This window comes from Botrytis cinerea, chromosome 8, assembly GCF_000143535.2.
Source record: "Botrytis cinerea B05.10 chromosome 8, complete sequence".
NCBI lineage: Eukaryota > Fungi > Ascomycota > Leotiomycetes > Helotiales > Sclerotiniaceae > Botrytis > Botrytis cinerea.
Genome location: NC_037317.1, coordinates 1,437,112 through 1,463,843, shown reverse-complemented (window position 1 = coordinate 1,463,843; position 26,732 = coordinate 1,437,112). Strand labels below are relative to the sequence as shown.

At 44.1% G+C, this 26,732-nt stretch overlaps 7 protein-coding genes across 9 annotated transcripts; 5 read left to right on the top strand and 2 right to left on the bottom strand.

The window, feature by feature from the left end:
• Positions 1-10: 10 nt before the first annotated feature.
• On the bottom strand, positions 11-4,754 carry BCIN_08g03780 (hypothetical protein). Its single transcript, XM_001553914.2, has 2 exons — positions 699-4,754; positions 11-641 (listed from the first exon to the last, which is right to left on the bottom strand). Exons 1-2 carry the CDS (start codon positions 4,239-4,241, stop codon positions 492-494), a joined length of 3,693 nt encoding a protein of 1,230 aa, XP_001553964.2. The 5' UTR covers positions 4,242-4,754; the 3' UTR covers positions 11-491.
• Positions 4,755-5,256: 502 nt separating this feature from the next.
• On the top strand, positions 5,257-6,785 carry Bcvma11. The gene is made up of 6 exons (XM_024694598.1): positions 5,257-5,580; positions 5,639-5,669; positions 5,726-5,808; positions 5,870-5,982; positions 6,034-6,204; positions 6,271-6,785. Exons 1-6 carry the CDS (start codon positions 5,533-5,535, stop codon positions 6,311-6,313), a joined length of 489 nt encoding a protein of 162 aa, XP_024550388.1. The 5' UTR covers positions 5,257-5,532; the 3' UTR covers positions 6,314-6,785.
• A 1,847-nt stretch (positions 6,786-8,632) lies between these two features.
• On the top strand, positions 8,633-10,562 carry Bcap10. Its single transcript, XM_001553911.2, has 4 exons — positions 8,633-9,250; positions 9,377-9,427; positions 9,488-9,717; positions 9,786-10,562. Exons 1-4 carry the CDS (start codon positions 8,910-8,912, stop codon positions 10,373-10,375), a joined length of 1,212 nt encoding a protein of 403 aa, XP_001553961.1. The 5' UTR covers positions 8,633-8,909; the 3' UTR covers positions 10,376-10,562.
• A 1,588-nt stretch (positions 10,563-12,150) lies between these two features.
• BCIN_08g03750 (hypothetical protein) lies at positions 12,151-15,088 on the top strand. The gene is made up of 2 exons (XM_001553910.2): positions 12,151-12,522; positions 12,585-15,088. Exons 1-2 carry the CDS (start codon positions 12,422-12,424, stop codon positions 14,563-14,565), a joined length of 2,082 nt encoding a protein of 693 aa, XP_001553960.1. The 5' UTR covers positions 12,151-12,421; the 3' UTR covers positions 14,566-15,088.
• Positions 15,089-15,533: 445 nt separating this feature from the next.
• BCIN_08g03740 (hypothetical protein) lies at positions 15,534-17,208 on the top strand. 2 transcript variants are annotated; one of them, XM_024694597.1, is made up of 3 exons: positions 15,534-15,586; positions 15,697-16,189; positions 16,249-17,208. In XM_024694597.1, exons 2-3 carry the CDS (start codon positions 16,057-16,059, stop codon positions 16,944-16,946), a joined length of 831 nt encoding a protein of 276 aa, XP_024550387.1. In that variant the 5' UTR covers positions 15,534-15,586; positions 15,697-16,056; the 3' UTR covers positions 16,947-17,208. The 2 variants fall into 2 exon arrangements, with proteins under 2 accessions (XP_024550387.1, XP_001553958.1); XM_001553908.2 differs by having other exon boundaries at positions 15,534-16,189.
• Positions 17,209-20,830: 3,622 nt separating this feature from the next.
• On the bottom strand, positions 20,831-24,332 carry BCIN_08g03730 (hypothetical protein). 2 transcript variants are annotated; one of them, XM_024694596.1, is made up of 4 exons: positions 22,836-24,332; positions 22,479-22,785; positions 21,465-22,425; positions 20,831-21,386 (listed from the first exon to the last, which is right to left on the bottom strand). In XM_024694596.1, the coding sequence occupies exons 1-3, from the start codon at positions 23,202-23,204 to the stop codon at positions 21,497-21,499; spliced, it is 1,605 nt and encodes a 534-aa protein (XP_024550386.1). In that variant the 5' UTR covers positions 23,205-24,332; the 3' UTR covers positions 20,831-21,386; positions 21,465-21,496. The 2 variants fall into 2 exon arrangements, with proteins under 2 accessions (XP_024550386.1, XP_001553955.1); XM_001553905.2 differs by having other exon boundaries at positions 20,831-22,425.
• A 511-nt stretch (positions 24,333-24,843) lies between these two features.
• Positions 24,844-26,565, top strand: BCIN_08g03720 (hypothetical protein). Its single transcript, XM_024694595.1, has 3 exons — positions 24,844-25,095; positions 25,235-25,474; positions 25,901-26,565. The coding sequence occupies exons 1-3, from the start codon at positions 24,979-24,981 to the stop codon at positions 26,240-26,242; spliced, it is 699 nt and encodes a 232-aa protein (XP_024550385.1). The 5' UTR covers positions 24,844-24,978; the 3' UTR covers positions 26,243-26,565.
• Positions 26,566-26,732: the final 167 nt, after the last annotated feature.

Below are 26,732 nucleotides of genomic sequence, written 5' to 3'. Positions count from 1 at the left end.
AGACTACAGCTGCAATGTACAGAAACATAGATATCATGCGTGCCTTTATTCAACCAATCGAGTGTCAAAAGTTAAAAAGCTGAGAATCAAAAGATGTAGTGGAAGGAATCTCATCTCCTCCTCCCTTTTCCACTGGTTGACGCCTGTCGCCCCTTTCCCGTAACCTAACATCTTTCCTTGACTTCATAAGAATCCTTTGCTCTTCACTTTGAGGAACAACTTCAGCCACCGCTAGCAAAATAAAAGTCCACGTGCTTGGGAAATGGTATCTCATTTCTTCAATAAGTCGATAGATTGTAAAATGAGCCGAAGTATTATGCACGACTTTGGCTGTAAAACCAGCGTGTCCAGCACACCTAGGAGATAATAGAAGAGATTGATCGAAACTTATCAGATGTCATGTAATTCTAAACCTGAGAATCGAGATGAGGATGATTATGGCGTGGGTATTCATATTATTATAATTGTACGGGATAGGCTTAAAATCAAGCTCAATGACGTGAGGATGTTGGGAGATGCACCCCGTCACGGAAATCAGCACCATTAGAAACCGGCTGTCCTTCAGGCTTACGTCCAGCTGGCCAAAAGTCGATAGCCTCAACGATATCCTCTCCTCGCTCATCCTCATAAGCATATATGATCTACAATTAATTAGTATTTTTATAGAATTCAAGCATAGACTTTAGGATGACACATACCTCTCGAGTGCTCGTATGCAGCATACGAATGCTCTTATGAGGAACAATATGAACAGCGTTAGTCTCAATATTTCTAATTTCAATAAAGTTCGGTTCGAAGGCGAGTATCCAAGGGTAAGAAAGCGCGAAGCTCTGTGGTAGTCCCTCCCAATCAATCCTCCAGTCAGGTCTAGCTCGCCAGCCGTTACGGTTGACGAAGAAGGAGAATTCAGAATAGTTGAGAAGAAACTCTCCGTTCAGTCGCTCGATGTGTATTGGTCTTACGTTCTCCTTTCGAGCAACGAAGTCCAAAGATGTATCTGCCTGATCAAGGAGTGATTGAGTCTCTAGAGTTTCCAAAGATACTACTTCAAAACCACGTGCACAAGCTACACATAATTTTGATTTGAGGAAATGTATGGACGAAGATTCTGTTGGAATATAGAATTCTTTGAAAGCCTTCAACTCGTCTTGACCATTGCTGAACATTTTGAACCCCTTTTGCTTCTTCCCTTTGGACATCGCATCGTTAGGCTCAAATACTTTGATAGTAGTCGACAAAGCCGATGATTTAACACAGCATACAAGGTGGCGGCCTAAGCATATCCCTGTACGGAAGAAGTTGCAGTGACTTTGTATCTTCTTGGGTCGTTTCGAAAGTGCAGGCTCATTCGGATTCAGCGCAGATAGAGGATAAGATTGCAAAGATTTATTGGATAAAACCAGCAATAGATTGTATTCCTCAAGAACATCAATCTGTGTGACACTGGTAGCATCCAATACTCGAAGTGGCTTCGCAGCAGCATCTTTTGATCTGCGATCAGACACGAAGATGCCCGAGTCCGTACCGTATATCAGTTTACGTCCACCATCGAATGGTGCCACGCAGTTGACCCTATTCACGGTCGTGAAGAAGTTACTAGAAATGATAGATTTATTGTAGAAATCGCCTCGTGAACGTAATATGGCTTGTTGTTCACCTATATGCTCCATCCATTTGTTCCTCATCCCTGCACTGCTTGCGTACAATGTCAATTCATACCCACCCCTACCAAGGTGCCTGAAGGTGATGGGGAACCCATCTTTCTTACTATTGTCATTAGTAGGAGTCTTGCTAGGAATCAAACTTGACGATGGACGTTTCACGACTCCAAGCTTAGGCATAAACTCATCCATTTCGCGAATGGTCAACAGTTCAAGAGGAATTGGGCGGCGATATACTTTAATTTCCTCCTTCTTTGCCACTGTCTTAACGCGTACGAGAAGAACAGCGTGGTCGAAAAGATACGCCTGAATATCAGTTGGATCTGTTGGTGTCTTCTTCAAAGGTCCTTTGTGGATAAGCTCTCGGTTTTCATCAGTAAGCTTCAAATCTACACGCTCATTAGGTCTGAAACGGAGCTGTTCGTGCAATCGCTTTAGGTTGAAGCGGTTCTCGGCCTTTCCGGATTCGGCATTGACCCTTGTAAGCAGTTCGCGAATCATCTTCATAGCTTTCGGGATATCTTCCTTGTCCTTGTTACCATCGTCGGTATATTTAAGAACATTATCTAGCAAGAGTGGGTAACGGGCAAGTCTTGTTGTCGGCTTCGTTAGATAACCATTCAGTTCAAGCTTTCGTGACTCTTTTCGCCTCTCTGTCTCGTCTACAAATTTAGAAAACGAGGGATTCAAAGATCGCTCGTTCTCAAACTCAAATTTTCCTGCCAGTTGGTTTGATCCGTATATAATAAAAGGCTCAAACTGGGGTACAAACTGAAGGAATATATCACCAACACATTGCACAACAGGATGCTTCCGCTGGCGTTCTGTGAGTGCTTCGGCAAATTTAGAACTGACAGCATGAATACTAGGCGGATCCACAATGTTTGAGAATATAGTTCTGACTATTCTCTCTTTTCGAGCCTCTGGGATAGGTGATGGAGCGAGTTGATTGATTGAGCGTAATGGAAGAATCCAAAAGTCTCGTAGATATTCGAGATCCTTTACAAAATCTCTTTCAGTGTACATAATCTCTGAAATGACCTCTTGGCGTTTCTTCTCCCGTTCACCAACGCTATCCGCAATTTCTTGAGAGACTGTGTTAATCCAGAGTTTTTGCTCGTCAGGTTCATCGACATCATGCAGACTTGCTTCGGACTTTTCGCGACGAAGACCAGGCTGTGGCTTTAGGTTCAATCGAGATTGTTGTTCAAGTCGACGAGGGCAAGCTATTGAATAGCACAACTGATCTCTAGTACACGTTGGAGAGTAACATTCAGTGAGTAAAACGAACACACCATTGACTTCTGGTGCTTCGTGAGGTTCGTCCATCATCGTTTCTCGAAATTGGTACATCTCTGTAGCAGCGTCACGTAATCGATGATCGTAAGTCACATCGTGAAAAAACTTTTGGGCATCAAGAGCTCGTCCAAGTAACAAGGCAAGATTTCGATCTGTAGTCTTGATAATATACGAAATAATGTCCACCGCTTCCGCTCCACTGAAAGCATTTTTGTATGTGAGATCGTTCTTCGTTCTATCACCGACATTGATTTTTTCTCGAAAGCAGTCGCCAACCCGCGACAACAATGCGGGATATACCAGAGGAGCTTTGTGTCTTGATGATCCTCCAGCTGTGCTGCTAATTGATTTGGCCGAAGGCCGATGCGTTAAGACATCCGAATGCTCCGGTGGGACAATAGTCGAAGCCATGGACATCGATCGGCTCATATCTGGCGCAACAGTAGAAGCCATACTGGCAGTTCGGGTTGCAGTTGCTGGAACAGGGGGCGGAATAGAAAAAGCTGGTAGCTCCTGCGGCCCATTCCCCGAAGTCCGTCTACTTGGAATCACTCGTCCACTCATAGTTTGATGCTGGTCACGATCTTGTGGATAGCTAGTCAATGACATTGTGCGCTCATCAGGTCTCTCTGGAATATTGCGGCCGAGAGCGGTTGTTTTTGCGGGTTGGTGTTGGTATTGAGCTTGCCGAAAAGCATTGGCGGGGGCTTGATTGAAAGTGTTATGTGTCGGTTGGTACATTTGTGGCCTAGGCATACTCGCCATCGATTGAGACCGATAGGGATCGGAGGCGAGTGCTGGAGCATTGCCTGAGTAATATCGCTGCTGTTGAGGTCTAGGAGGAAATGGTTGTTGGGGTGCAATGCGCTGAGGAGTAGGATATGGTCTTCGATCGCTACGAACCTGCTGTGGTAAGGAATGAGGTTGTGGTTGAGAAGGTACTTGTCCAGGAGGTGGTTGTCGAGGTCCTTGATAATAGCCATTGGCCATGCCACCTCCATTTGGCATATTGTTCCCCTGTTGAGGCCGATATCCGCCCTGGCCCGGAGCTTGTCTGGGAGGCATCCCACCTTGCATTCCTGACATCTGCGAAGACATCGTTTGTGTGCGACCCTGAGGCATAACTGGAGGAGACACGGATGAAGTCATGGTTTGCGATCGGCCGGGAGGAGGGGCAGCACCGAAGATATTTGAGAAGGCAGTTTCCCGTTGATAGTTCGAAGCATGGCCATATTCATTCGGGCGACCATTATTCCCCCGCCCTTGCTGGTAGTCTGCCATTTTATGTGCCAAAGAGTATTTTTGCTGTGTGAATGCAATGTAACTCTATTCGTTGATTCTTCTGTTGGCCTAGAATGAGGAGCCAAGACTCGAAGCCGAGGGAATTAACCCCGGGACAACCTCAAGACCGATGATATTATGGACCCTACTATAACATCCACTAGTACGGGGTTTAAAATTCCAATGTCGAATTGATTTGAGGTGGTTGTTGAGGTTGAGATACGGGTAAGATAATGATTAACTTTGTTGTTTCGGAGTCGGAGGATGAGTTGGGGTTGTATGTAGTTGATCAGCTCAAGCGAATGAATGATCAGCAAGCCTTTCTAGAGTGGTATTGCGTGTTATTTATCTTGTTCGCAGGAGAAGATAAACAAATGGGATCAAAAGCATCTGAAGAATGAGCCCAAAGTTAAGATGTATGCTTCTTCTCCCTCTTCTTTCCCTTGATAGGCTCAATAGAATCTTACGAGCCTTCCAAGGTTACTCTAGAAGGGTAACCAGGAGTAGAATCCCTAGTTGTGAAGGACTGGCTGACTGGCTGGACTGGACTGAACCGACTGGACTGACTGGACTGAATTGTGGTGCAATGTATTGTTTTTGTTGTGTATCTGTAAATTTTTGGCTAGTTCAAGTTCTTTTTGGCGGCGCGCCGGAGCATTGAATGGTACCGTATCCTTTTATTAGTGTGGCTTTCGGGTGCGGCGAGAGAGGAATCCTTCTTCTTGTCGAAGCTTGGAAGTCTCAATCAACACTTCATAAAGCTGGAGAATGGGCAGTAAGGCGCACTTGGAGTCAAGGGTCGAGCAGTGGTGGGAACTCCTGGAGGATCAGCACTTTCTCTGTCTGTCCCGCGGGATCTCTAATAATTGAATTGGGACGAGGATTGTGTTTATCATTACAGCATTCATGATACCAGGTCCATACCTCTCTCTCTCTACGAGGGATTGACTGGAGCAATTGGATGTTTTTCGAATCCGGGTGTCATTCAGGTGACTAAGCGGCCTCGTACGGTTATGATAGAGGTGACTCTGTAGATTGTCGGTCAGTGCACACACGCACCGGGTGCAGCACCAGCACTTGTTACTTTACTGTACGCTGTGCGATACAGTAGAAAGAGAAGAGGCGCTTGTCTAACTTATTAGCTCCACCCAACTGAAGCCTGGATTTTGATAGCTTGCATCAAACAATAACAACTCATTTCGCAACCTCGCAACCTCGCAACCTCTCAACTATCGACTGTCGATTTCCATCCAACCTTCCTACATCAACACACTTACAGAGTAAATCAATCATGGCAGAATCAGATCTTGCCCCCAAGTTTGCCCCCTTCTTTGGAATGGTACGAAGCTCCAACGTTTGCCGTCTTGTCAATGCCATTATACTGACAGCTTCTCCAGGCTGGTATCGCCTTTGCGATGACTTTCGGATGTATGCCATCACTTCTCAAACTCCAACGGATCCCACAGTTCACTAACAGCCTCAAGGTATTGGTGCCGCATATGGTACAGCAAAGTCTGGCATCGGAATTGCAGGTGTTGGTACTTTTAGACCTGACTTGATCATGAAAGTACGCAATCACCCAAGACGATTCATACATGTTACACGTACTGATTTGGTGCTCTGTTTAGTCTCTCATACCTGTCGTCATGTCTGGTATCATTGCAGTCTACTCTCTCGTCATCGCCGTTCTTATAGCTGGAGATATGGGGCCCCCTCCTGGCCAGAGTTACAGTTTGTTCAAGTATGCACAGCTTGTAGGGTTTTGTGCCGCTTAATACTGACGTATTCATAGTGGATTCATGCATTTGGCATGCGGTTTGTCGGTTGGGTTAACGGGTCTAGCCGCTGGTTATGCAATTGGTGTAGTTGGTGATATGGGCGTTCGATCATACATGCAACAGTCACGAATCTTTGTTGGAATGGTCTTGATATTGATTTTCGGCGAGGTCCTGGGACTATACGGGTAGGCCCACTTCACAAAATTATCCTCAAACTGTCACATTGGCTGCATACTAATTCGCTATCTTAGCTTGATTGTCGCACTCATTCTCAATACCAAGAGCAGGGGTTAGAGATTCAACCAACAGAAGCATATCCTCTTTTTTCGGTCATACGACGACATTACTTGATTAGATATGAAGTGACGGCATTGCTTGGAGTTTGGGTCGTGTGTAGTTTGTAACAAACATGCTGCAAATGGTTGAAAATCGATTACTGTGTACAACATCTCACGAAAACAAGCGCGATTATAATCTATTATCAACCGGACGGCGAACTCGCGCTTTACAAATGTCACTTGTCGCACTCGCCCGATCTTCGTTCAGTATTCACGCGCAAAAAATACCTCCCGCGCAGCATACATATTCCACAGCCTCAGAGGGGTTATTCCATTTCTGGTCAAGTGGGTTTTCCATCAAGTTCTGTGTGGTTGTACACCATCTTTAGCCAACGTTGTATACTATTCATTCGTACCTTATCATTTATTCTCGGTACACTTTTCCAGCTAATAGGGCCCATCGGTGTTTCCTTGTGTTCTCTCGTGCATTTTTGTTATTTTTACGTGAAACTTTGACAGGTTATATCCTTCCGGGAGTGGCTATCATCTTGATGATGTCGATGTACCTTACCTAGCAATTCTTATTCCAGTTGGGCGCATGGCCGCGGCACACGAGCAAGGCTCGAATGCTGCAGCCATTCTGCGTTGGAATCGAATACTATGAAAGTGTAGGAAGCACTTCCTGCCTTGCCTGTCTAGTTATTGTCGAAAGAGGCGGTAGGAGATAACAAAAATTCTTGCCATGCCAGCTTCATATGTTCCAAAGCCATCTTCCAAGGTCTTTTCGTGAAGGTGACGATGAATTGGGCATTGGCTCATATACTACAGTAGATTGATATCCATATCCAAAGCCGAAAACGATACGTTGAGTTGCAACGTAAATGAAGCAGGTTGATATAAAATTCCAACTCGTGACAACCGTGACAGCCATGACCACTCTGAATAGAAGACTCAACCTCTTGTGGATATTCAGCTCAACTTGAATGTTCCGTAAAACTAACAAAGGACAATGCAAGAGTAATACCCGTCTATCACCAAAATAACATAGTCGAATGAAACTTATCACAATCTAAAACAAACTTCCCATTGACTGGAATATTCATTGGAGAATACCTAATCCCGTTGGCCAATCCCTATCTTCGGATGGCCGCGAACCCGTCAAGTCATGGGTAGATTCTGGAGTTGCCTTGTGATATTGCGAATGAAATCTCCCATTGGATAAAACTGACGACATATTGACTTCCTCGCTTCCTGTCCCCTTTTACTTATACTTTGTCACTGTGACTGATTGCTGTTCCACGACATAGTCCATCACTACATATAATCTCTATTTTACTCAAACAGCATGAAACTTTTGCTGAAAATGAACCAAACGTTATCGGTATCTTAGCAGCGGGTATCAGCCACACAGCCGCCACACCTTTAAATCTCGAAGCCTCCTCCCGCAACACGAGCCCCAAGATAACGGTAGTGAGTTCATGCTAGTGTTTCTAGACTCGCCGAAGTACAAACTGAGGTGTTACAACCATGAGCTAGCCGTTCTGCAAGATGTTCTTATTATATGCCAATTTTGTATCTCCTCTTCCTCGGTGATCCAGTCGGTCGTAGGCGATAAGTACCCCCGGGACTTGCTTAGTTGCGGACGTATTATGGTCAGGTGTCACGACATCTTGTGTTTGGTCAAACCCTCAATTGCCAGATGTCGCTAAGTGTTTCTATCTCGCACTCGACTTCCTTCACAAGATTAGATGGATTTTAAGGTTGAGGACATCTTTGGCATAGTGTGCATGATCAACTGTTGGAGTGGAAACCCCGTCGACGTGGTCGTGCTCATACAATCCCTGCTTCACGTGCTGATGTAGATCAGGTACAAGTAAAGCTCACGAGGGCTTAAATTGAAGCTTATTTCCACAAGTGCATCTTCTGCGTCGTTTTACGTATACTCCTCTGGGTCCTTGAGTTCCCAGCCACTGCTGCACACGGCACCCGGCATTTGAGATTGTTTCTTCATTATTTCACAAAGTAAATTAGTCTGTTTTTGTAGTTATGGCACAGTACAATCTTTTCGCTGGGGGACAAAGTGTAGATCCCTCTTTGCGGTGAAGTGACTCTCCGCCCCGAAATAAATCTCCTATTGTCACGGGCTTCCTGCCTGCCTTCTGCGCTTTTGAATCTGTTACTGCATGCAAGTTCTGCCTATCAGAAGGAATTTCACCGTCCTCGGAGAAATGCGATGATTTTAGCTTTGTACCCTATGCAATGGTCGCAGGTTTGTCCCATGATTGGACCAGAATGATTTCAATCTGCCATATCTGAAGCCGTTTTGGATTTGCTTGACTACCGGCCACGGGATCTTTTGCCTAGGTGCTTTTGCAATGTCTTTTTGATATGGCACAATTGACCACTCGTTGTGAGACAGATCGAGTAGTTGGGGTTGCGTAGGACGATTAAATCTAAAGGCAATGTCAAGGCGCATCTGTGTTTCCTGGTATGTATAAGAAGACGTTGAATCCTCTTCTTACCAGTTCCTTATCAAGTCTTCATCGAGTCCTCAATCCCAAGATCTGCCATTCTACCTTCAATCTGTACATCGCCTTCGGAACTCATCAAAGATGTTTTCCCATATCACAGCCTTTCTCGCTCTTGGAGCCATTGCTCAAGCAGCTCCAGCTCCAGCTCCATCAGCTTCCTCTTCCGGTTCAGCGTCTCACAGCGTAACAGCAATTCGCAATCCGAACTATGTTCGCAACGGTACTGCATCTTTGCTCAAAGCCTACGCCAAGTACCACCTTCAGCCTACCCAGCCAATGTCTGATGCCTTCATGTCGGCACTCCAAAAGAGGCAAGATTCTTCTGCTCCAGCTTTTCCAGTCGATGGTGTTGAGTATCTCGTTCCCACTACCGTTGGAGGTCAAACTCTCAACCTTGATTTGGACACTGGTTCGGCAGATTTGTAAGTGCCACAATTCCCAGGAGATCTCTATCTTGCAAATCTCAATCCAAGAGTTTCGCTTTTACTTTAAGTGGCGATCAATGTATCTCATCTTATTTTTGTAAAATTTACTAACTATTTCACCAGATGGGTTTTCTCCTCTCTTCTAGCTGCCTCCTCGCGCGAAGGTCATGACATGTAAGTAATCATTCGTAACAAGTGAGACAGCAGAAGTCAAGAGCTAACAAAGTGCTTTAGCTACACCTCAAGCAAGAGTTCCACATTCAAGGATCTCCCAGGTTACACCTGGAGCATCCAGTATGCCGATGGATCTGGAGCCAGTGGCACTGTAGGCACAGATACCGTTAAGATTGGTGAGACTACAGTCACTGGCCAAGCAGTTGAACTTGCCAACAGAGTCTCTTCTTCATTTGTCTCTGATGAATCCGATGGACTCATTGGTATGGCTTTCAGCAAGATTAACACTGGTAAGTCTTCGCGACCTAGATAATCGTTCGACAAGAAGACCGTATCGTCTAACTTCACGTACAATTAGTTCAACCAATATCTCAATCCACCTTCTTTGACAATGCCGAGAGCTCTCTCAGTTCTCCACTCTTCGCCGCATATCTCCCATTAGGGGCGGATGGAGCATACGACTTCGGATACACCGATTCGTCCAAATACAGCGGAAACATCACCTACACCCCCGTCGACTCCAGAGACGGTTTCTGGGAATTCCCATCTACGTCCTACAAAGTCGGCTCTACCACTCACAAGTTATCAGGATTCACTGGTATTGCCGATACAGGAACCACACTCATCCTCATGAGCGACGCCGTCAATACTGCATACTATGCCCAGGTACCTGGTTCCATGTATTCCAGCTCTTATGGGGGATACGTATTCCCTTGCGGTGTCACTCTCCCTACCTTGTCATTCAAAATCGGCCCAACTGACTATGCGACAATCCCGGGTTCTTTGATGAATTTCGCAGTCGCGACTGGAAATACTTGTTATGGCTCGCTTCAAAGTGTGGGTGGTGGTAATCAGAGCATTTATGGAGATGTTTTCTTCAATGCTTACTACGGTGTTTTTGACAAGAGTGGACCTTCATTTGGTTTCGCTACTATCGCTTCTGCTTAAGAAAGCATGAATGATATGATGGGATGGATCTAGGGATCTGAGTATGAAATTATGGAAATGAATGACTTGATGGATGGAGCAGAGATCTGATTTGGATTTGATTTCTGCGGGTGGAGGTTCTGCAAACTTGGTTCTCGATGTCGTCGTATTCGGCTGCTTTTCTTTATTATAATTCAAACACTTTTCAATATCGCTTCTGTCTTATTAGTTGTTTTTGTGATGTTGTGTGTGTGAAATCTGTTTCCTGGTATGATGTGCTGTAATTGGCGGAGAAACGAGGAAGGGGGGGAGTGAAGAAGTAAATTCCCCTCCAGCTATGTTAAGAGCTAAGCTCGGTGCTACGTCTTAAGTGCCAGCGCAACAACAATAGTAGTAGCGCCATTCATATTGGCATTGGCAAGTATCTAGTATTCTGAGATACTGTCAAGGGTTGGCTGCGGGTACAGATTATAGATTTAAGAAAGATACAATCAAGAGATCAATTGTAAATTTAAGCGTGAATTCAGCTGTACTGGTGCTATCTAGTTAGACATTCGAGGACGTGGCGTTTTTGCTAAACTTTACTATATAAAGATGGGAAGATGGGAAGATGGGGAGCCAAGGCTCCTAGGCAGTTCTTGACACTTGATAGACACTGGCTGAGATTCGTGTATGAAGTTAATCTAATCCAGTAAATGGTTACTGAGAAATAGAAGTTAGGAGGGATCTTGAAAACTGATCTTCTCTTCTCATCACTGGAATGTATACTTGCTCGCTGGGAGATGAGGGTGTGAATATACTTGGGGCTTTTTGTGTTATCGTGTACCTGGTCAGGTGCGCAATGCAATTGGAATTGCTGATTTACTGTGTTCCCTTTTGAGGCGTAGAGATTTATGCGGTATGTTTGTTCGCTGTGTAATTTTTTCTTACTTTGGGTTCGAATGTATACATTTTTGAATGAAAGGATGGGAAGGAAAGGAAAGGAGGGAGATAGGAATGGTGCGACTATAAGCCCCCCCCCCCCCCCCCCCCTCTCTTTCTCTTTCCTCAATTAGAGAAGTTCTTTCCCAGATATGCCAAAATGTATCATTTATAGAAAAATAATAATAAATGTGATCATGTCGTATTTTCTGACTATCTCTGATACTCAATGTATTGAATCAAACTTGAGCATCTCGGGCTGTAAGACACCTTCCTCTTTGGGAATAATCTGTACTGCATCTCTATTTCCCGTGAATCTCCTTCCATTCATAACCGTTATCTTGCTTCCCACCTCATATAATACGATATATAAAAATAGATCTTGGTCTTAAAGGTCTGACATCAACTCTTCGCATGATGCATATGAAAGATGCTAATCCCGTGATTTATAGCCAACGGCTGTCAAGAATTGAGTGTCTGGACTATCGCGGAATTAGTTCTGGTTATAAATATATATATCTAGTTATCTATTGGGAATGAATATGAATGTTGTGCCCTTAGCTTTAGAATCCAGATTCCAAAGCTAACAGCTGATACCTCCTGATGTTCTGGACCAGATTCCGCGTTCAAAAGCTCAAGCCCAAAGCGTTATGATTACATCAATTTATCATCTTTTACACTCCAGTCACTGGATGGACGATATTCGGAAGGTGAGACTGGTGCTTTTAAAGTTCGAAGGTTGCCTCGAACATCAGAGGCGATGTCACAATGGGCGGAAGTCAAAGTCCAAGCCCAGCATGCACATTTGCTTAATTTTGACCTGTTGGTTGCCATTGACAGATTTAAGTAGATTCCACTTACTATTCACTCTAATCGCTTGCCAAGATACCTAGCAGAACTCGATAGTCACGTTCGCCAGGCAAAAGTGAATCCGACGACAACTCAAACGCCCTACCGTAAGAAAAAGAAAGTCAATACAGCCAACCAACAAACTACAGCCATACGATAGAAAATCATAATTATAATAGCTTGATAATCGAATGGCATAAATTCGCACATCTGATTCTCTTCTCGTAAATTTGAATCTTCCGTATTCTACATCCAGAATCCAAATTATCATACAAATCAATAACAACCAACGAAACAATGTCTATGGAATTCGGAAATGTTCAGTCGGCGGCCATTGAGGGCGCGACTTTTACATTCAACCTCGACGATGCATCATCTCAGAAGCAAAAGAATGGAACGTAAGTACTTTTAATTAAAATCCACGTGATGAGTGTAACAATGCTAACCTTGGAATGTACAGACCTTTGAAGCCTTGTCTCAGGACCGATTGCGTCGCACATCGAACAAAGCAAACACAGCTTGAATGGGAGCTCAAAGAAGCGCGCATGCTGGTCCAACAAAAGGAAGAGCAGGTGTCGACAACAGTCGCCCAACTCGAATCCTACGACCAAAGACTTCAAGCGGCACATATCGATCTTGCAGCTTTCGAACCTATCGTTGCGAAATTGGAAGCAGGCTATATCGAAGAAAAGAGGAAGAACGAAACTTTCACAGCTCTCCAAGAAAGGTTTATTCAAGAGCAGCGGAATCTCGAAGCAAGATATACCGCAGAGAAGAAAAAGAGAACCGTCGAGTACGATAATCTAAGAGAGAAACATTTTGACCTACAAGACAAAATGGCCGATTCAAAAAGAAATGATGCTGCTACTATACTGGAGCTTGAAAAGCAGATTGAAAAATTGGAGAATTTAGTTTCCGAGAAGGAAAAATATATCATATATGTCGAAAATCAAATGAATGGCAGGGAAGCGGAGTGCCTTAATAGAGACCAGCGATGTGAAGCTATCGAGCAAGAAAACCGGGATCTGAAGCACGAGATACAAGAAGCCGAAAATTACATGACTGAGATGCAGACTAGACACGACGACGCTCAGGCGGATTATGAGAAATTGAGTTTTGAGTTTGCTGCCTATAAGGACGAAATGGCGGTACATATAAGCAAAAACGAACGGCTTATACAACGTGTGGCCGTTGAAAAGCAAAAACTCGAAGATTTCAGAAACGATGCTAGAGCAATTCAAAAAGAAAGCAAGAGGGTGCAAGAGGAGTTGGTGCAAAAGGAGCAGGAAACGCAGGAGCTTCTTGAGAAGATTGAGAAGGTCAACAAAGAGCTTGTGGCCGAAGGAGGAGCTGGAGTATCACCAGAAGCGCAAAAGCTGATGTCAGAATATGTTCAGATGTGCCGCAATGTCATACAACAGATTGTAGACGCTCGAAAGGCCCAAGAACCAGGTTTCAACCCAGCCCCCGGAACTTACGAACCCAATGACGGTGACAGTGGTAAAAATTCAACCGCAGGCAGCAGCGCAGCTAGCGAGAGTAGCAGCAGCAGCTCCTCTGAAGACGAAGTCGAAGATGAGGCAGGGGAGGGAGGAGAAGGAGAAGGAGAAGGAGAAGGAGGGGTAGAAGGAGAAGGTATTCCCGATCTCCAAGTCATCAACAAAAAAACCAGACGTCGCGGACATGGCCCTGATGCTGGTCCTAAGGTTGAAATCCGGATTCAAGAAGTAGAAGTGATTCGAGAAGTTTACATTCCCGGCCCAGAAATTATGGTTCCTGGTCCTATTCAATACGTTGATCGCGAAGTACCTGTGCCAGGACCTATCACACAAGTCGACGTACCAGGTGCAGATATCCCTGGACCAATTCGTTATACGCCATTCCGAGTATTCGCTCACAATCCCGTCATTTGCTGGCTCTTGGTCGAATTCAATTTCCTCATCCTTTTCTTCCATTGGTGTAAGCATTTGTTGGCTCTTCTTAGTTGGGTCCCTGCAAAGATCACTGGACGCGACCCCTGGGATATATCACCTCCTGATGACGACCCCAATTCCGAAGAGTCTGAAGCAAGCGACGGTTCTGGCGCAGGTGATGTTGATAAACCACCCAGAGTTGGACCTAAACTTCTCTCTGTTTTATTCAATCCAAAGCGTGGAAGATTGCCAAATGCCTGGGATACTTTTTGGGGTTTGGTATTCCATGCGGTGTTCTACAGTGCACTTTGGTTGTTCCTCGCGGTTGCTTATGAGCGCAAAATTTGGGTTGCAGAAAACGATTCTACTCGTAGATGGCTTTACCAAATAATTGTGCAGCGCGGCGGTAGTGGTTTCCTCGGTATGAATCAAATCTTACCTCAACGTGTTGTTCGTCTATTAGACATATGGAGGTTTGAACTTGTGGAGCTTATGGGCTATCCTGTCGCATATCAGTTCCCTGGTTGATGTGTACGCATGTGATATGTGGGTTCATACTTCTTGGGGAAGATATATTGAAGAATTGGAGCATGATTATCATGCATGGCTTCTATGTTTGACGAGCAGGACTCTTCTTTTCGATAAACCTCTTGCCTCGCTTCTCTTGAAATACTGCTTCTTGCCGAGTTTCTTCCATAGCACACGCGATACATAGCTCTGTGTAATTGGTGCTATTCCTCCTTCGTGGCGTTTCGGATGGGTGGATGGAATATCCTAAACTTACTACTTTACGAAAAGAACAACATGTTCACAATTTCTCCTCGTGGCTCTGGTTCCACACATTGATGTATTTTTCTGCTTGTTTCATTTGGACACACACCTACTCGGACAAGTAGCGTAAATTGGGGGATTAAATACGAAGCCTCGAGATGGTACAAAAGGCCGCTATACTTCTAGATAATATACGGTTTTATGTCTGCTCGTCGGTTTCTGAGGTGGCTCGATAGTAGCATTGGATTAGCACCAATGTGTTGAATAAAACAAATTTTCATTTTAGACACTGTTCACATGAAGATGCATCTTTCGGAAAGTCCGGATGTGAGAAGAGATGAATATCAATACTCTGTACACTTTTCGTGTTGTCCAATGACAGAAAGGAGGGATGAATGTTGTGAGAGACAGAAAGTATTTGATGTTCCTGAACTGAATAATTGGGTTGAAACTACCTCTGCACTGCTTGATTATCCTTTCTGTTTCTCATCATGCCGTCATGCCGTCATGCTGTCATGCCATATGTACATATGTCATCCGTAAGCTATCCTGATCTTGACATGAAAGCGAAGCATGAAGTAGAAAATCATCACACTTTTGTAGAAATCAATATGAAATCAGCCACTCATACATTGTTGGCTTCTACTCTTTACGCATAGTTAGTTATAGAATCTACATGATCTTTGAATTGTTCGAAATGATTACAATATCCTTTCGGAATGAATCCTAGCGTCTAGACCCTTTGCATGGTCTTTCTCCATCTTTACAAACTGCCTCGGTACGGTATCTGTGTGCGTCGCTTATTAAACATCCATCTCGTTCTTCAGTCCAGACTTTGGATTTGAATTCCAGATTCCAAATGGTCCATTTGCTGACAGAGAATTCAAGATGCAAATGATCGAAGTGATTGCAATTAATATTTTATAAAGGTCCAAGTATTTCTTTCTTTCTTTCGTCTTTCTCTCTCATATTCATATCTGCTTTCCATATCAAATCCATTCTCAGTAAGGTTACCTACCTACGTTTTCGTCTTTGTCACTCTGCAAACAGCCATCATCAAATAAACACCGACGATAGAACGATAAGGCATAGTCACGGGATATTTTCCGCATGCGATAACGTCATCGGATTTGGAAAGTCACTCCACCACATTAATCCATCGTCATCGAAGAGTACAACAATATCACTTCGTACAACTTCTTTTCTAGCATCACAACATCCGCATACCCTCACAACCACATTCTCACCATGTCCGACAAACTCGTTCCTTCAGATCCAGAGAAAGTCATGGTTATCCGTGATTTGACGCCAAATATTACCACACTCTCAGTGCCTTTCTTACGATTTGGCATGATCAAATTCGGTGGTCGAGCGACAATTGGTATATCTCTCTTCTCCGCGCGCTCACCACATACAAATGCTAACCGATCATTCCAATAGTCCGTCTCACATCTGGACAGCTCGCCGTCTTCTCTCCCGTTGCCCTCACCCCCTCGGTAACAAGCAAACTCCAATCGCTCGGAAACCGCGTCGCCTACGTTGCAGCCCCCGATCTCGAGCACCACATCTTTCTCTCCGAGTGGCACAAGGCCTATCCAAACGCCCACTTCATTGCTCCCGAGGGTCTTGCCGAGAAACGTGCCGAGCAAGCTAAGTCGGACAAGAAGGTCACCAATGTCCATTTCCAAACGATTTTTACCAAGAAAAATAAGACTGAAATTCGGGTCTCGCCGGAGTTCGATACAGACTTTGAATATGAATTTGTGGATTCGCATCCGAACAAGGAATTGGTGTTTTATTATAAACCGGATAGGACGTTGATTGAAGCGGATCTGATGTTCAACATGCCGGCTACAGAACAGTATTCTAAGACGGGAGAGGATCCCAATTCGGGATTTGCAACAAAGTTGTTTGGTCATCTTCAGACGGCCAATGGTTCGGCGATATGGCAAAAAAGAATGTTGTGGTATCTGTTCAGTAAGAGTGATAGGGAGGGTTTCAACCAGAGCGTGAAGAGAATTAATACGTGGGGATTTGAGAATATCGTGCCTTGTCATGGAGATACGATTGTTGGGAATGGCAAAGGGATCTTTGAAAAGGTTTTCGCGTGGCATTTGCAGGGGAAAAAATCCAACTAAGAGTGTTTGGCTACGGAGTTGAATGGGGGGTGGGTGGGATGTGAAAGCTAATAGTAATTCCTTTCGAATATGTTATTGAATATGGAGTGGATATTTTCATTATGTAGGATTATAGGATACTGGCTAACCGTTTCCTTGCGAGTTTGGGCGAGGTTTCTCAAATTTGAGCATTGGCGTCTGTGAGAAGGGGTAGATCGAAACTAGAGTTAATACTTATTAGCTATCAGATTATCTTCACTCGGGTTTCCTCTCTTTGAACGCATCTGACTTTTGCTTATCACATTTTCTTCTCCTGTAATCAAGCAGGTCGAATTCCCTCTGCTCTATTGGAGTGATCATTCCCAAAGGAATAAGTATTCGCCATACCTACTAGAACTTGGAAATCCAAGGCTCGATCAAAATCCAGCATGTATCAGATCAGATCATCGCGCTCCGCTCGCCGCACTCGGTAATACTTTTCACTGGGTTTATCGTTTCTTTTCCTTCGGATTAATATTGCTGTCTTGCGCAGGTAAGAAGTGTAAGTGTAAGTGTAAGTAAGTGCACGTGCAAAAACATGTTTGCTAGTTTTGAGGTTGGAATTGGAATTGGAATTGGGATTACGAATAGTGAAGGCCAGGTAGCTTTTAAGGAGGATTAGAAGAATTAGAAGAGTTGGATGGGTGGGCAAGTAGTGGTTATTTTCCTGTCTACCTATCTGAAAATTTTCAAGAAGATTTGGTGTATTTGTCAAAGGTGGTATGAGCGGTTTATGTGTATATGTGTGTATGTATGTATGTATGTATATAGTGAAGCGAAGTGATGTATATATGTGTGTGTGTGTGTGTGTGAATCATATAACTGAATCTCGAATCTAGTATAATTAATCAGGTTATATAAAAGAGTTGACTATTATTAGTACTGGAGCATGTATTGCATTATATTATGTGAAATTATATGAGGATATCTTGACGTCTGTTTTAAACAATGTTTTATATCAGGCTGTGGTTGTTGAATTTTGGCTCTTGGGAGTTTAATAAGCTTATTTTGAAAATTCACCACGATTTCTAAGGGATAACTGATGATTGAAACTCGAGTGGTGGTGTTGATAATGTGATGTGCTGTGCTATACCCCTGTTTGTCGCTTGGGTTAGGGGTCGAAAGTATTGTTCTAGCCGAGTATGTATATATATATATATATATACCACCTGTCTTGCGCAGAGATTTTTGGTGTTTAGTTGGATATTTCTGGTATAGATTGTTTGTGTGTTCGGTTTTCTGTAGGGTTTGCTGTGTTTTTGTAGCTGGCTGGATTATTTGAGAATATGGAATATAGATATATGTATAATTCCGGGTAATCGTTTTCTATAACTCAACGTTGCGTCCAGCAATCCTGTTGGGTTCGTCTTTTTGTTCGCAATATCCCTCAGCCAGCCGTAGAAGATATGATTCTCTTCATGATTTCTCATTCACGGTATTGATTTCCAGTCCCGAGAACTAATTGTATACTTTTTCCTGCGAGTCCTCTTCTCCCGATATGTTAAGGAAGATCAAGCCCAACTATACTGTAATCTTCATTCATAGTACTTGACACAACTGTGATCGTTGTAAGATTGTGCGGAACATATTTAAGTCGGAAGGTTTTCTAACCGAATGTCTACTCCAGCCGACTTTCAACCAGGCCTGCACCCACTTCATTTCATTAATCGATGACGTTAGACTTATTCAAAGTTCATTAAAGATTGCTTAAAGAAGAGATCAAACATTTAGAAGCAGTAATGCACTCTCATGGGATGTGGTGTGCTCAGAAACAGTCTTTGAATCTCGCAGAAAATCTACTCGCGCAAAGCCGTGGTTTAATGGTAGTGTACTCCATCTCTTGTAGATACGTGTCTTCGTTATTTCGATTAGACGTTTGTTTGCTGCTACTATTGATGGTGTCGATTTTTCCTTGAGCGCCAACTTTAGCTTCAAGCCTAAGTTATCTGTAGCCGTGGATAATCTGCAGATAATCCGCGGATTATTTGCAGATATACGGGTTATTTGCAGGTCATCTGCGGATTATCTGTCAGAGCAATTATCCGCTCCACGGATATCCACTGCGCAGCCCAGTACTGCTAATTTTCTAACAACCTCTTTTCTGATTTTGCTCTCCTGAGATATCAGTATTTGACCACAAAACCAAGTATATCGCCGTTTAAAATCTTCGGGAAAACGCTCTGTACATTTTGGAAGTGCCTGATTGACTCTTCTACAGCGATATTTCCGTAGAGCAAAAACAACACTAAGCTCCAGAGCTAGGTCTTGCCCCTGCTATTACCCTAATGTTCCTTTTAAACTATGCTTCTTATTAAGACTATTCAGTGGCGTATCTATACTATACTGGTGATTGGGCCTTGCCAACAGAGGTACATGAAATGATGGTGAAGGAGCTGGTGGTGATTTCAATACTGCGAAGTGTACGGCAGGACATTCTCAGCCAGCTTAGCACTGTTTCTTAAGTTGTAACGAGAATTGCAGTGGAGGTTTGGAACTGGATATGATTTTCGGGTTTTGGTTTTAACTTTCTCCATCTAATTTCCTGTCGTATGTTGAATTCAACTTCAGAAATCCTAGTGGGAGTCCAAAGGGTTCTTCTGGAGAAATCATGTATTCGATGATTGGTTCTTGATGACGATTATACATTGTCTCTCTTCGTTTCAAGTAGAAATGGCATAACGTTGACAGTTGGTGTGCGAACAGCGTCAAGCTACACCAAACACTTTGCGTGGAAGTTCCTCCAATACAGCATTTGGGTAGGAAAAACAACTTTCCCCACGAGTTGAAGATAAATCAAGTACCCAAGCCAGTCCACAGAAACATTAGCGGGTCATTGAAAACAGACTATTCGGGAGTGTTAGCACCCGTAGACGCGAGTCTTTCGGCCTCTCATTCCATTTCGAACCGCGCACCTTCCCCAAACTCTGAACGACACACAAGTTTCCTTTTCCTGAAGTATTATGACCTCCTCTTCCCATACTTTCAAGACGCAAGCCTAACCTTTTTTTATAAAACAAAGTAAAAACTTACGCTCACCTCCTTCCGAGCCCCTTACCACAAACCCTCAGACTCTTACCTTCCCTTCCCCTCCTCCCACCCCACCACCTCCATTCCCCATCCGCATAATCCAAATCCAAACAAGCACATCCACCACAATCTCCTTCCCAAACCTTCCCATCCTCAACCCATATACCAGAAACCCAATTCTCAAATGCCACAATGCGCGTTCCACTTGAGCACTTTTTCAGGCAGAGAATTTCACCAGTGCGGTGGCGCGGCGTTTCGTTTTCATCCGATCCTGTTTCTTGCGAGGTCCAATCATGTTTGGCTCCATATGCCTGGTAGCACCCGGGTAGGCTACAAACTTTTAATTTATTTGAGAGGGTGAGAATTTTCGATGCAGAGATTTGTTAGGGTTGTGCGGAAGTGTTGGGAGTGGATCAGTTAAGAGTCGACTTGATGGAAATGGAAATTTTGGAAGGAGAAAGGGGAACGAGAAAAGAAGGATTCTGCAGACTAGGATATTGTTATAGTAATGGTATTTAAATGAATAAACAAAGGAGTAGATGGGTGTATAAATGAATAATGCCATTCGATTTCTAACCGAAAAATATCATGCTGATCTGAGGAGGTCAAGTCAGCTTGTTTTGATGGAGTGGGCATGCTAGCGAATCTTACATGCTATCATATCTCAACTCCATGAAATTTTCCCAACAATCAATCAATATCAAAAGACAAATCCAAAATCCCTCAAAGTGAAGTATCCGGATGGTACATTTATTATGAATAAAAAATCCCCATGAGAAATTCTATCCAGTCAAGACCAGCAAGCAAGCGTCAATATGTAGATTATGAGACCACCTCATTGATTTAAAACTTTTCTCATATATTTAAAAACTATATCACTGCACTTATATATTACAAAGCTACAGACAGAAAACAATCTCTTATATCTTCACCGCCACACCTTCGCATCCCCTCATCGTTTCTGCGCCGCCCCTGCATCGTCTCTTGACCACCCTTCTTCTTTGAAGTCCACCTTATCACATTCTCTTCTCATCTCATCTCGTTGCCTCACCTCCTATCACACATTCATGCGCTGGTTGCCTAAAAGCAATGCGCCCAAGCCTCATGAAATTTCGACAGTGCACTGAGCGGAGCCTTTCTTGTCCAGCCCAGATTTGCTTTCTCATCGATTTTTATTTCATTTCACTCCCCTGTCCTGCTCGTTTTATTTCTCGCTTCGTTCTCGTCATGATATTACAATATGTTATATCTGTCAATCTCTCATCTCCCCTTTCTTCATGAAGCAGAAAATATCAATAAATCATACATCCAAGCAACCAGCCACCAAATGCCCAAAAACGTACAAAAATGCTCCCCGCTCCACGCTATGCAAATCTCATCGAATCAAGCACCAGGCTAGAACGACCGTATAGGCAATTAGACATATATACATACAAAATTGGTAGAGCTTCATCTTTCGTATAGTACACTTACTCTCTGTTTGAGTTATTCTGTTGTTGTTTTAATTATATTCCCATCTTTCTATCCAGAATTGAACTCGGAACACGTGAACCTCTTCCCAATTCGATTTCGTCACCGGGGTGATGTCTAAAAGCTGGGTTCTCGCTCATATTGCGTTGATGGCCCTCGGCAAATAAAGGATCGGGAACCTGTGACCGGTGGGTATACGAAATAGGAATTTCTGGCATCGCTGGTATTTCCATGTCACTTTGCTGTTTCCTCTCTACCCGTCCTGTTTGTTGAGCTACCCATGAATTGACAGTGCGAAACCGTGGCGCTGTTTCCTCTGAAGTTGTTGTGTATATAGTGTCTCGATTCTGTGGCGCACCCTGAGATGCCGTTGTCCAAGAAAATCTAGAGACTGGAATTTGAGGAGGTGCACTATCATCAGGCATGACAAGTGAGTCACCAAATCCTGACGATATTGAAGACAAGTAGCTTATGTGATTGGCCTCCCTCTGAGAAGGATCATAGGCATTTGAAGATTGTCCTGACTGTTGAGACCTCATAGTTCCCGTTTGAGAATAATAGAAGTCCATATTGCTTGGAGGTCCGTATGATTGACCTGGGCCGGAAACTGGACTGGCAGACATACCCGATCCTGAATGACTGCTCCTGGTCGAATTTTTCCTCTGGAGATCTGTACGCAGTCCTCGTAAGTTTACAGTTGCCGATCCCGGGCGTTCGAGTGACGATTTGTTGTCGGAGTTATAGAAACCACCCATCTCCCTTTCAGCGAATTTTTCATCAATAGGATATCCATTTTGTGAAACTTTGCCGCTAGCATAACTGGGAGGACGACCTGGGTCCCCTCTGTTTCTTCTCCATCCATACCAACGAGCTTCTTCTTCTGATATCTCTCCTCTTGCTAATCGATTTAATTTCTTCATTCTGATAACGAGATATATAATAGCACCAATGATGACGAATATGCCTATTAATCAAGGTCAGCAACAGTTGGTTATCACTCGATTCTGAATCACAAACCTATTGATCCAGCACTTATTAGAAGTTTCTCCGCCAAAGGGCTAAGATCGCCATCAGGTCCGTGGCCATTACGAAATTGAGGTGGTACGTCGGAAGATGATCCATCTTCATCTGCTTGAGCAGTCGGCGCAGAGCTTGCACTGATGGCCTCATAGGCAGTGACAGTAGATGTGGTAGCCGTGGCACTTTCGCACGGAGCTCCATTAGAAAGGGTGCATAATCCCTTCCTTCCTGGCTGCTCTGAGCTTGGTATGGAAAATGTGACAGCCCCTGTTGGCGATGAAGATATGGCAGACGTAATTGATATCTGTCGATAGTCAGTACACCCACCCACAAACAGTTTCCGTTCCAACTCACCGAAGTTGATTTTGAAGATTCCGACGTCGATGTGGAGCTTGGCGTAGCAACAACAACGACAGTCATTACACTTGATGAAGTAGTGATCGCAGTTTGCGTGGTCCAGGCAGTGGCAGTTTGTGTAGTCCAAGCAGTATTTGTTATTTGGGTCCACGCAGTCCTTGTGACCACAGCTGTAGGCGTCGGTGGGTAATCGACCTGTCTATCTGGATGATCATCGTAGTCACCACCCCGTTCGCCGTTTTTCTTTTTATTCTCATTATCATTGTCTTTTCCATCCCTTTTTACTAATTGAAGATCGTCTAACATAACATTCCTTTGAACCAGTCGGTTCATGTAATCTTCTGGTTGATCTCTCATTGGTGCCATTGTCGTATTCATCCCTCCGCCGAGTCGCCGCTGCCCCGTATCGCCGACCGACAGAAGCTAATTGGATACGGACATGAACTGATGAGTATTATTCGTTGTCGCTGTCGTCTTCGTCGTCGTCGTCGTCGTCGTTGTAGAAAAAGAGTGAGTGTGGGAATTAGATACCAGATCTGATTGAAAGTATTGATCAAAGAAAGAACGTCACGATCCAGCCGTGTGTAGAACGTGAGTGAGGGAACAAACGGTGGACAAGTGAAAGCAACCAAGAGGTAACCAAGTCGAGAATCTTGGACCTCCGAAAGATTCGAGACTAGCTAACAGAGTGGAGAAGAGATTCGCGACATGCTGGTTTGGCAGTGGACAGACAATTGAGAGAAGTGGACGTTCTATAGCTACTCTTGGAATGGTCATGTATTGAATTTGAATCTGGGGACCAACCGAGAATTGTACATAATAGACATAATACAAAGCCACATTGAATGATTGGTACATGCGTCACCCACAAGGTAAAAACGCATTTAAGAGCAGCACTACACTCGCAATAACGTGCTCCTCTACTGCGGTCCAAACTATATTGAGGCTAGGGCGCAGTATCTCAAGCATTACTGCGTTTGACATGAGACTCGATGCCCCTGTTAAGAAGTAGGGAGAATACGGCAGATCATTGCAATAAGACCAGGAACTCCGCGACGGTATGCTACAGAAATTGACCGGTGGACCGACATAGCATAGAAAAACTTGATGATATCTGGGACGGAGAGAGTGTTTCGCGCACTGTCCCCTGGTTTCATCGTGGACCCGCACGACTCGCTTGATATCTGTGGAAGACCAAAAAAAGGGTAAGAACGGCAAAGTTCGTTCTAGGGTTCTTCTGAACCATTGAAATATAGCTTCAAGCCATTGAGAAAAGTGAGTATACAGTATTGAGGGCATAAATCTTGCTGTTGCAACTCAGAGAGGTTCGTGAGTTGGAGAGAATTAAGAGAAATGGAGGTTCCAAGATTTTCGCAAGGCTGAATGAACATGGCATAGTATGGCCTATCTTGATACCTTAGCGAGCTTACCTTACTCCGTCCTCCGTACACACGGATGATTGCCAACGCTAGACCTAAAGAGGACCAATTTTCCGAGGATAAGCTTGCATCGTAGAGAGCGATTTGCTGTGCTGTGTAGATACATACCATTTGAGCCATGGTGAGGGGGCTGAGAAGTTCCAGAGGACGACAACTGTGAATCAGAGGGTCGGGGGGGCGTGGGCTGATGCATATTACCGAATTGTGAAGGCGTGCTTGCTACATGCACTCGATGCAACACCTGCTCTCGTATTAGGTCCCTAGGTATCCGAGAGCACCTAGGATGGATGCCATCCAAAACTTGCCAAAATCTTCAAATATAAAAGCAATTTACATCTCAATGCACTCCCCCAAACTCCATTGAAGATCCGTCTTCACAGCCACCCACTGGAAGTATCGTGGCTTCAGCAGAAGTCCATTTCGGTTCCGACATGGCTGCCACTTTAATTTTGCAGGAGATTCCATGGCGAGAATGGCCGAAAATAGAATAGAAAGAACATGTCTTTAAAGCGGCTGCAGCCATTCACAGATAACGAACACCAATTCATGTGTCCAGCTTTCTCTCTGATAACCATCATTGTCTAGCACAACATTGAGAATGGGGACAGTCATGTAAATACTGCTGTAAAAATTCTTAACCCACACCCATTCACCACCGTACTTAGCTATTTCTTCCTTTGATCTCAGTTCGAGTTCTCACCATGGCCTTCACCATATCTCGGCTTACAGAAGATGACATACCTGGAGCTGTGAACACTATTCAGGAAGCATTTAAAGAAGATCCTTACAACCTGTGGATTTACAATGATCGATCAAAGGTAGAGTTTTTCTTCGCATTTTCAAGCGCCGTAGCAAGTATTGGTTCCGATTCGCTTTCAGCTGAAATCATCACGAAGGCGTGTTTCGTGATACCTGCTATTATCTCGTTTGTTCGTCACTGACACAAATTTTTGACAGCTGAACCTGGTCAGAAACTCGGTATCTCTTGGCATTCGTTGTCGATGGGGAATTCGAAACGGCTTGTTCTATGTTGCTAAAGACTCTCAAAGTCATCGGGTTTTGGGCGTTGCAATGTGGTTACCACCCAAATCTGCTGGATCGCCGGAGACGTGGGCAGAATGGATTGACAGTTGGGCCATGTGGGCTCAACAAGTCGGTGTGAATATTTGGTACGGTCGAGGTGGCCTAAATGTGAAGGTAAGCAAGACATAATATATCGCATATTCTGTCTCATTTCCTTCGCGCAAGTGCCTCAAAGTCATGAGTGCTATTTGTCTTCCTGTGTTGCCCTTATCTCTGTTTCTTTTGTCGGCGTGAATTTCAAGCTATCTACTACTGGCATTTTGTTTGACGGGTTCTTTTGTTCCGAAGATGAGACTCTAGACAAAGGTTGCCAAGTTCTACAAGCAGCAAACTAAGTCATATAAGCAATGGCTAAGCCAGCCCTACTCCTGACGCTTTTGAATGTTTCCCCTCATCCCCAATTAAATACTCTCTATCTTTGTTACATACCCTTTTAATAGATTCATGAGACGACCAAGTGCTATCATTAGGTGGAGGTCGATATCTCGAGGGTTGAAAATTAGCAGTCCTGGGAAGAATACTGACGTAGATTCGCCACAGCGTTATTACATCTGGAAGGACAGGCAAGCAGAAGCCCAGTCTAATATTTGGACCGACCCTCAAGGCTACTACTTTCTAAATATAATGGTTGTTCATCCTGACGCTCAAGGAAGAGGAATCGGAAAGGCGCTAGCCAAGGAAGTAACTAGCATTGCTGACGCAGAAGGAAAAAGATGCTATCTTGAATCTAGTCGGGATGTTCCCAACATGAAGATATACGAAACCTTCGGATTCCATTTTGAAAAGAAGATGGTTTGCGACGATGAAGGTGATACTTGCAATATCTATTGTATGACTAGAGAACCACAAACAGATTCGAAAGGATCTAAAAAGGATGTGTGAGAATGCGCCTCTATCTTTGTAGATGCTAGACGGTCGCTCTTCTTCGCTAAACCCCGTCAAATTATGACGGTGTGATCGTTCTCGCCTCATAGGCACGGATTAGATGAACCTTTCTGTGTTAATGAATTGGAGAACTCCAGTGTCCCAAGACTCGGCATGGCATGGTTTGTCCAATCATCATTGGCACTTTCGGTGGTTCGGAAATCCGGTAAACTTTCCAAAATCTCCGAACAGACCGAAAATGACTGGGACAATGTTCAGGTGCCTGGTAGATAGGATAGATAGTACAGGGTAGGAATCATAACACTCCAATTGACCTGTCAGTGCCTGTATAAAGGATGATTTCATCCGAATTGCTGTATCTGGGCTTCCTTGGAGTCTGGCCAACTGCTACTCACAGGTGCGAGGTATCATGAACCACAATAAAGAGAGGGCGCCGAAGAGTCTGATTTTGTGGCGGACTCCACATACCAAATTTTACAAACCGAAT